Source organism: Echinops telfairi, unplaced genomic scaffold (assembly GCF_000313985.2).
Source record: "Echinops telfairi isolate 266 unplaced genomic scaffold, ASM31398v2 ScPeMD7_7467;HRSCAF=8505_1, whole genome shotgun sequence".
In the NCBI taxonomy this organism is placed as follows: Eukaryota; Metazoa; Chordata; class Mammalia; order Afrosoricida; family Tenrecidae; genus Echinops; species Echinops telfairi.
In genome coordinates, this window is record NW_022111368.1 from 19,035,266 (window position 1) to 19,045,561 (window position 10,296).

The 10,296-nt window shown below is 48.8% G+C and overlaps 1 protein-coding gene across 2 annotated transcripts in view; it reads left to right on the plus strand.

The window, feature by feature from the left end:
- Window positions 1-10,296, plus strand: part of TGFBRAP1 (transforming growth factor beta receptor associated protein 1) — a 74,757-nt gene that overhangs the window by 53,758 nt on the left and 10,703 nt on the right. For both annotated transcript variants that reach the window (XM_045283971.1, XM_004704435.2), the window contains exons 6-10: window positions 638-979; window positions 4,231-4,288; window positions 5,353-5,496; window positions 8,304-8,450; window positions 9,519-9,678. In XM_045283971.1, the coding sequence (XP_045139906.1) occupies window positions 638-979; window positions 4,231-4,288; window positions 5,353-5,496; window positions 8,304-8,450; window positions 9,519-9,678 (851 nt within the window). The remainder of the gene's footprint in view (window positions 1-637; window positions 980-4,230; window positions 4,289-5,352; window positions 5,497-8,303; window positions 8,451-9,518; window positions 9,679-10,296) is intronic.

A 10,296-nucleotide genomic window follows, 5' to 3' on the forward strand; every position in this document is an offset into this window, starting at 1 on the left:
AAATGCTTCTACATTGTAAGATCATTGATGAGAAAATCACAAGCTGTTTCTTTCAAAGCCGTTTATTTATGGACAGCCCTGCAAACCTGTTTATCCTTTCGCACTAGGAAAAGCATTCATTTCAGAACAGCCGCACAGCCTGACATACCATCCACTGTGTTGCTTTCTTTGCTGCGGCTTCCCAGAAGCTCAGGAGCCCTGGTGGCATATTGGTTATGAGTTATGCTGCGATCCACAGGGTTAGGAGTTCAAACCACCAGCCTCTCTGTGGGAGAGGCTTTCAACTCCCATAAAGAGTTGCGGTCTGGGAAACTCACAGAGGCATTTCATCCCTGTAGGGTTACTGTGAGTCCACATCAAATGGATGAAAGTGAGTTTGAGCTAGTGCTAAGTTTGACGTGTAAGTGTGTCAGATGTTTTGGCACCTCAGTGGTCTGTTATTGGCATGCCTTTTGTCGGGGGCATGTGGCTCTGAACTGGTGCTCGAGCAGCTGGCCAGTGAGGACGGCCGCTTTACAGCACTTGCCCGGATGCCCAGCTCACCACTACTGTGTGCACACCATCCAGTGTTGTTTTGTGTGCCTACGTGTACTCTTTCTCTCTTTTTGCTTCATTTAGTTTGACACTGTAATTGCAGAAGCGGCCAGCTTGATGTCCGGGAGCTGATCTCTCTCTACCCCTTCCTGTTGCCTACCTCCTCCTCCTTCATGCGGTCTCACCCTCCTCTCCATGAGTACGCAGACCTGAACCAGCTCACCCAAGGGGACCAGGAGAAGATGGCCCAGTGCAAGCGGTTCCTCATGAGCTACTTGAATGAAGTCCGCAGCACGGAGGGAGCAAACGGCTACAGGGAAGACATCGACACGGCCTTGCTCAAGCTGTATGCGGAGACAGACCATGACAGTCTGCTGGACCTCCTGGTCACGGAGAACTTCTGTCTGCTCACTGACAGCGCCGCCTGGCTAGAGAAACACAAAAAGTGAGGATTTTCTCCTTGTGTACGACCCCACTGCCGCCACCCGCCCAGCCCTCCTCCATCCATTGCCCCTTGCTAGGAAGCCAGCCGTTCGTGAAGTCCCCAGAGCTTACTGTGCCCCTGTGATGTGTGTGTTCCCAAGAGATTTACCGGGTGGCTGCCATGAAATCAGCACAACAGGAGCAGGGTGCTGCCCCCACAGTGGCCGCAGACCAGTCGAAAAGGTCTTGGAGGGCATTCGCACTGAAGACAGTGCTTTCTTGTGTCGGACACAGTTTGGAGGATCTCTGGTGCTATAGTGGTCGTACTTTGGGCTGCGATCTGCAAGGTCGACATTTCAAAATCACCAGGGCACCCACAGGAGAAAGTTGGGCTTTCTACTCCCAGAAATAGTCTCACTTACTCACAGGGTGTCTCTAACCTGCCCTAGAGGGTCGCTATGAGTCAGCATTGACTCAGTGGCAGTGAATTTGGCTTTGGTTTAAACAGTCTGGAACTAGAAATAGGCTTTGTTAGGGGATGGAATGATTCGGAGGTTTCCTCCCTCTTCGGTCTAGGAATCACGAATGAAAGAAACCACACTCGTGTTAATAAAATGAATGGTACACATTAGTGATTGGTAGGTAGCCAAGCTGAAGAGAAGTAGGTTTAAAAAAAGGGGAGGCTTTTGGATTCTTTTAGGAACCCTGGTGATGTGGTGGTTGCACATTGGGCAGTAACCTCAAGGTCAGCAGTTTGAGACCACTAACTGCTTCTTGAGAGAAAGACCGGTCTTTCTACCCCCTTACAGGATTATCTTCTCGGCCACCCAGAGGGGCTACTTTACCTTGTCCTGGAGGGTGGCCGTGAGCTGGAATCGACTCCACAGTTAGTTAATTGGATTGTGTTGAATAAAAGATAATGGTTCAAAACTATTTCTTCATTCTTTGTATGACTCCGGGGGTGCCCACCCAAATGCTAAGGAGTCCTGAAGGCACAGTGTTTAAGTGTTCAGCTGCTAACTGGTAGGTCAGCGGGCTTGATCCCACCAGCCACTCCATGGGAGAGAAATGTAGTCTGCTTCTGTAAGATTTGTGCCTTGGGAGCTCTGTGGGGCATGTCTACTGTGTCCTATAAACCCTCAACCAAACCCACTGCCCTTGAGTCAATTCTGACATATAGCAACCCCAGGCCATGAACTGTTACAGGAGTTCCTGTAACCTCATCTGTCTCCTGTAGAGCGACTGGCGTGTTCGAACCACCGACCTTATGGTTGGCAAGCCCAATGCTAACCTCATAGTGCAACCAATTGACTGGATGGCAGTAGTTTTTAATTTTTTTCTTAAACTCATTACTTTCTGTGCACTGGGCACTTAAATACATACTAGCTAAGTTGATTGGACTAGGCAGCTTTCTTTGGGCAAATAAGTAGCATCACGTGGCTAGCCCTCAGTTTCTTCATCTAATTCAGGAATCACCCAAGCCCTTCATTTTTAAAGGTTAATGGGAAATGAAGGGTTTGAGTGATTTCCTAGTTTTCATTAAGCAATAAGAGTTTTGGTGAGGTTTTTCTTGGTATGAATTTGAACTGGCTAAAACCCAGGAATCCCATGAAGAACCAGGGCTTCTAAGCCAGCTCCTGTTCATTTACCCTGGTATGAGCCAGTTCTGTAATTGGACTCCGTGTGGGTGCTGACTCGTGGAGTTACTGGTATATACTATGGACTGATCTTACTGTGACTCGTGGTGGCCCCACGTGTGCAGAGGATTGTGCTCCTTCAAGAGTGAGTCCTTTTAGACGCAGATCACCAGGCCTTTCTTCTGAGGTGCCATCTTTCAGGGTAGGAGGTCAAGCATGGTTTACCGGTCAGCACCACCAGGGACATCATTATTTTGTTTAGAAGCCAGAGCGTGCACTGTTGTCTTGTGTTAGTGACTTGGGATGGTGGGACCTGGAGAGCGAATGTGACAACTTTCTTAACAGTTAAAGAAAAGAGAGTGGTTCACACCAATACTTCAACAACTGGAGTGTTTGCTTGTTGAGGGGAGAGAGGTCTGGCATCTCGCTGGATTGGTGAGCTGAGTCCAGTTACCTCTGGGAAGGGGGAAGGCCAGGTGCTTGACACTGCAGAACTTGGGAAGCCTGATAGAGGCGCACTGCCTGGGCAATGCCAATGTTACCACCAACCTTCCCCATTATCATTGCAGAAGTCAAGGTTTTGGAAGCTAATCACATGTCTTGTAAGTACTGAAAACCCAGAGAAAACAGACTTGCTGCCTTTGAGTCGATGCTGACTCATTGTGACTCTATAGGGTAGGGTAGACTGTCCCTGTGACTGTAACTCTATAGGGGAATAGAAAGCCTCATCCTTCTCCCGAGGAGTGCTGGTGGTTTCAAACTGCTAGCCTAGTAGTTAGCAGCCCAGTGAGTAACCATGACATCACCAGGGCTCCTGAATTAAAACTCAGGTCCTTGAATCCTGGATGCCCTCCCCTGCCTTTCCCTCTGTGACACCTGGGCCATGTTGGCAGTTACCGCCGTTGTCCAAGTTCTTATCCCTCACCCCTTGGCAGGTACTCTGCCTTCCAAGTATTTTTCTGTTAGCTCATGACAGGCTAATCATTTTAACTGAAGAGCTATGGAATTGTATTAATAGTTAAGCAAATTAGAAAGCAATCCCATATGTAATTTCCTCACATATAATTTTAGGTTTTTTTGTTTGTTTCAGCATATCTTAGATTAGAGTGTGAACCTTTTGGGAAATTGATAAGCCATAACTTATCAGCACACTCAGTCCCTTGGTTATATACAGCCAGCTCAACGTACAAACCAGCAACCCAAAGTGGTTTGTAGAACCTATCGTACTGATGTTCTAGGGACACACAATGGCTCAGAATAACAGTCAGGCACTACTTAGCAGCGCACATCAAAACATTACTATTGCAACCTTATTGTTAAAGATGTTCTATTATATCTGGAAGGGGTTCTTTCATATTTTGTGTCTTGTAAAGTACACTAGATACTAAAACAGACATTTAACCAAAGCTAGATATTAGCCATACATTACTGTTCCAACTTAGCACAACTACCTTCTCTCATAATCCGGGGACTGCCGGTACTACACATAAATCAGCACAATGGAACATCCCAAGTTGGCCGTGCAAGCCCCAGGCGGGCAGAAATAAGGAGTGCCCCGAGCCAGGGTGTGTTAGTTGGGGGCTGCCCACAGCAGATGGCAGGCAGAGACTGTGCTGACCGTGTTGGTGTCTTGCAGGTACTTTGCACTTGGACTGCTTTACCATTACAATAACCAAGACGCCGCTGCCCTTCAGGTTAGTCCCTCTTAGCTTGATTTACAATCTGGTGCCTTGAACTCTGTGACTTAGTGCACGTGTTTTTTACAGGACCTGCAAAATAGTAAGAAGGTTTCTTGGTGAAGTGGTGCCCAGGAGGATTTCTTGTATTTTGTCTTTAGACCTCTCTAAATAACACCACCAAGACAGAGTTCCTGAAAATGCAGAAGATAAAAACACGGTTTCTCACCAGCCGACAAGGCACATAATCACTGGCTTGTCAGCCGATTGCATAGCAGGGTAGACTTTCCGCTGTTAGAATAACTAGTAGCAAAAAGAGACAGCTGGAGCTATAGGTGGCCGAAGCACCAAGCTTTGTCAAAGCCGCAACATCTTACCGTCACAGTCTACAAAGGACTGCAGCCACCAAGTCCCGTGGTGGGCAAGTGGGAAGCGGCACTCAGCTGGCAGCGGTGGGCAGATGGCTTCTCTCTGAGGCTAGACATCGCCAGCAGTAGCTTGTCTCTCTCATGAATAAGCATTTTTTGTGCCCGCCCCTCTCCACATACATTTGACTTACTATTGCACTACTGTGATGCCATTGAAAACAGAAAGCAAGAAAAAGCACATGGTGCTTGGTTTCTTTTCAGTTTCCTGAGCCATAACCTCAGTATTGCTGATTTCTCTAAACAAGCGCGCTGCCATCGAGTCACTTCCGACTCAGAGTGACCCTGTAGGGCAGGGTAACCCCCTGCCCCCAGCGCACTGCACCCCACGGGTCTGCGAAACTGGAACTACAAGAGTCGAACGCTTCGTCTTTCTCACTCAGAGCCGATGGTGGATTGAAAGTGCGGACCTTGCGGTTAGCAGCCTGACGCATGAAACCACTGTGCCACCAGGAAAGAGTGGTGATGGTGGTGGGGGGAATGCTTTAAGCATTTAAAAGTTTCCTCCTACTTTGAAATATTTTTTAAAAGGCCAAGTGAGTGAGCTTCCTTCCCTTTCCTAAGCCAATTCTAAGAGCTCTGTAACTTGACAAAAGACACAAGAAAAGGCACGACACTTCCCATGTCTTGTTGCTCTCTTCTTCCCCGCCTCTCTAGCTGTGGGTGAACATCGTGAATGGAGAGATCCATGACGCCACACGCTCCGACCTGTATGACTACGTGGTGGACTTCCTGACCTACTGCTCAGACGGGGCGCTGGTGTGGAAGCACGCGGACTGGCTGCTGCAGCAGAGTGAGGAGGTGCGTGCTTTGTACCCGCGCCCTTCGCTGGCCTGGGCAGAGCAAACCAGCAGAAAACTTGGTTCCCCTCTACTTTCTTTCTCTTTGGAAAGGCTTTATTTCCTATCACTTTTTCAAGGGGAAACATTTTATTGCAGTCGAATAGAGAACCTTAAAATTTGTCATCCAATGTACACTGGTACAGATAGGAACTGAAAACACAGGGAATCCAGGGCGGATGATCCCTTCAGGACCAGCGGTGTGAGTGGCCGTACTGGTAGGGTAGAGGGAGAGTGGGTAGGAAAGGGGAACTGATTACAAGGATCTATATGTCACCTCCTCCCTGGGGGACGGACAGCAGAAAAGTGGATGAAGGGAGACATCGGACAGGGCAAGATATGACAAAATAATAATTTATAAATTATCAAGGGCTCATAAGGGAAGGGGAAGGGGGAGGGAGGGTAAAATGAGGACCTAATGCTGGGGGCTTAAGTGGAGAGCAAATGTTTTGAGAATGATGAGGGCAATGAATGTACAAATGTGCTTTACACAATTGATGTATGTATGGATTGTGATAAGAGTCGTATGAGCCCCTAATAAAACGATTTTAAAAAAATTTGTCATCCAAGCAGTTTTTAAATGGTAGCAAAATATGGATGGCATAAAATTTACCGCATGAGCACTTTCTACTTGACACTAGTTAAATCCAACTTGGTGCAGCCATCTCCAAGCCTTTCCCATCACCCCGCACGGCACAGTGCGTCATTCAGTGCCTTCCCTTGAACCGTATGAATGCCAGCTCCCCCGGAAGTCCTGTCTGTCTGTGCTTCTGAGACTCTTCAGTCTTCCGCGCTCTTCAAAATCTTCTTTCTAGGCAGGTCCTCCTGCTAGCCGAGGTTAAGCCAGGACAGTTTCCTAGCAAGTTCTTAACAACTTGCTAAGGTTGTTAAGCGGGTGTGAAACCACCCCTCACTGAAGTTGGGCCCTTTGTCTTCTGTGGGATGCAGCAGGTGACTTAACAATGTCTGATCCTTGGAAGGAGAAAGCTTCAACACAAGACAAGCCACTGCCCCTGTTTCTGCTCTGCTCTCCCGCCACCCCTTTCGTGGGTGCTGTGGGTCTGGAGGAAGGGAGGATGCTGTGGCCAGGACTCGGCTCCTCTTGGAGGACCAGGGGGTGATGACCCTAGAAAAGTGCGGACTGTGGTTAGAGGCTAAAGGGGAGGCAGTATGTGCCGGCCAGAGTGACAGAATCCCTCGGCTGGAGGCAAGATGACAGTTCAGTTCTCACAGTTAAAGAGATCTCTGTGCGCTTCCTTGACTGACTCCTGAGTGGCAAAACTTGCTTTCTGACGCTGGACCTTGATGTGGAGTCCTAAGGATTGCTCCTGTGTCTATCTTTCTATAGTTAGAAGTGAAAATGAGGACCTGATACCAAGGGCTCAAGTAGAAAGCAAATGTTTTGAGAATGATGATGGCAACGTATGTGCAAATATGCTTGACACAATGGATGGATGTATGGATTGTGATGAGTTGTACGAGCCCCCAATAAAATGATTTTTTTTAAAAAAAGAAGTGAAATACATTCCCATGCCACCGTCCTAACAGGGAGGTAGAAGGCCAGTGACCGTGTGCCTTGGGCATCGTTTACCCCACCTGTGCTTTGCCCTGTGCACACATGCGGAGCACAGCCCCACATGTCCTCCATCACAGGTTTGAAAGAATCATTAGTTTAGACTTGACCCAGTGCTAACATAGGGTACCAGCTGGCCTTGACTGCCTTCTGCGAACCAGTCCATGTACCAGGCACTTCACATGTGTTGTCCCTTTGAAACATCAATCTTGACTCCATGGGTGCCCCTCGGTGGTACAGCCAGTTAAGTGAGAGTGGAAAGGTTGGAGGTTCGACACTGCCCAGAGGCTTCTTGGAAGCCAGGCCTGTTGCTCTGTTCCCCAAGGTCACAGCCTTGAACACCCAATAAAGCAGTTCTCTCCTTTGCACACCCGGGTCACCATGAGTCCGGGTTGACTCAAAATCCACTACCAGCAGGAGCACTGCCCCATAGGATGGATATGACTTACAGATAGGAAAACAGGCTCAGAGAGGTCAAGGCACTTTCCCAAGGTCATACAGTTGAAGTTGAGTCACATATCCAGGCTAACCCAACCCAAAATCCATACACATAACAGCTGTGTTATTTTTCTCTGTGTGTGTGTGTGTGTGTGTGTGTGTGTGTGAGAGAGAGAGAGAGAGAGACATATGGCGTGCACACGCATAAGGGCTCAAGTGAGGTGGCATGGGTTCGTTTCCCTACTTCCCTGTTTAGACTGGCCCAGTTGATCACTGCAGGAAGGCAGCCAGGTGATCTTGTCCAGTGACCAGCAGGGCCACTCGAGACTGGTCATGTATCTGTCACTGCAGGCACATGGTAGATCATCACTGTTCAGAGAACGAGGGGTTAACCACCCTGAATCTCCAGGATTTTAAAACAGCCTCTCATTGCACTTGATAGCAAGTGACCCTCCTTGGTTTCTGGTAACCTTTAATATTGAGAATTTGTCCTCCTAGTTTGCAAAACAGGATGTCAACAGTGCTTCCTTCTTTAGAATCTGAGCATCTGTTAAATCCCAGGGGGATATAGGAAGAGGGCTTCAGGATTTAGGCTGCCTTCCCTACCTCTTCACTCCGGCCCTTGTTACTGCCCCACTCTATCCCAGTGTCTTGATGGATGGCTTTTTTGCCACGGCTCATATGAGCAGTGACCAAACCCCCAATGAAGTAGTAACTTTGAGAAGCATTGTAACATTATAGCGCTACTCCTGTTTCAGGTTGGAGTTCAAGTTTTCACCAAGAGACCTTTGGATGAACAGCAGAAGAACACTTTCAATCCAGACGATATCATCAATTGCCTTAAAAAATACCCGAAAGCCCTTGTGAAATATCTGGAACACCTAGTTATCGACAGAAGGCTGCAGGTGAGTGTGTCAGGCGGGTAGACCTGCGTGCAGCTGTCAGGTCACTATGGTCATCTAAGAGACGGAAGGAGACTCTAACCCTGGGGCAAATGGCTCTTGAGCTCAGCCTGTACTTTTTGATGGTCTGAAGGGGAGGAGGGCCTTGAGGCTGGGGGAGACAGTCCCTGGGAACAAGTAGCTTTTCTTCCCACCCTCCATCTCATCTCTCCCCAGCTTCTATTTTCTTTTTTTTAAAACATTTTATTAGGGGCTCATACAACTGTTATCCCAATCCATACACACACCAATTGTGTAAAGTGCATTTGTACATCGTTTCTCTCAAAACATTTTCTCTCCATTTAAACCCCCGACATTAGGTCCTCATTTTTCCCCTCCCTCCCCGCTCCCCCCTCCCGCATGAGCCCTTGATAGTTTATAAATGGGTATTTTGTCATATCTTGCCCTGTCCGACGTCTCCCTTCACCCACTTTTCGGCTGTCTGTCCCCCAGGGAGGAGGTCACACACAGTTCCATGTAATCGGTTCCCTCTTTCCATGACTCGAATTCAATCTTGCAAGTCTGGCTAGACCAGAGGAGGTACACTGGTACAGATAGGAACTGAAAATACAGGGAATCCAGGACAGATGAGCCCTATAGGACCAGTGGTGTGAGTGGCGAAACAGGGAGGGTGAAGGGAGAATGGGTAGGAAAGAGGGAACCCAGCTTCTGTTTTCCTTCCCCTTTCCTGCACGCCTTCTCCGTCCCTCCTAGAGGAAATGAGAGAAGCTGCATCCTATTATAGACCACTTAATTCTGGTGCCCTGCACTCCTCCAAATGAGAATCCTTGTTTCGAAGAAAACCTCTTTCTGTCTTCCCCAAGATGATAAAGTCATCTTCTGGGTGGCCTGATCTCTGAGAGGGTTCTGGGGCAGCAAGTGTGTGGTGGTCTGTCACGGGTGCGCGTGTCCTGGCTCCGGCGGCCCCGGCACAGCCTCAGCCTGTCTGCGCTCCAGCTGCCCTGAGAGATCCCCAGGCCCACACACTGCCAATGCTCTTTGTCAGCTTGGATCCCTCCCTGTTCTCTGCAGAAGGAAGCATATCACACTCAGCTCGCTCTCCTGTACCTGGAGGAGGTGCTGCAGCAGACGCCCAGCACCAGCGGCAAGGGTGCAGAAGTGACCGGGACGCAAGCCAAGCTCCAAAGTCTGCTCCAGAAATCCGACTTATACAGAGTCCGCCTTCTGATAGGTGAGCATCGTTTCAGTATTCTCTCCGCTTAAAAGTCCCTGTCCAAGACGTGGGGTCAGAGGTCAATACTTGGGCTGAGGACAGGCGTCTGTTGGAGCCGGCCAGTGGCCCTCCTGGCCGCGCCGAGTCGGGTGAAGCTGCTCATGCTGCCTCCCTTCAGTGTTCCCATGTGCAGGCCTGTGGCAGGAACTTCTTTATTTGGTTGTGGGGGCATATTACCCTAGTTTCTTTTGCTCGAGGCCATGTTGGCCCAGTGGCTTCTCCTGCTGGGCCTGCCCTCTCCCACCCACAGCTGCCTGCTCTTAGGGAACCTGGGGTCCCGTACGACAAGCAAGGGGCGCAGCCATCTTGGAGGGGGTCTGGTTTTCATCTCAGGGGAGCAGAGACGAAGTTTCTATACAATGTAAAGTGTCACACAGTCACGTTTATGTGCAGTGGACAGCACTAACTGGTCCCTTTTTTTTTTATTAATCATTTTATTGGGGCCTCGTACAACTCTTATCACAATCCATACATCCATCCTTTGTGTCAAGCACATTTGTACATTTGTTGCCATCATCATTCTCAAACATTTGCTTTCTACTTGAGCCCTTGGTATCAGCTCCTCATTTTCCCCCT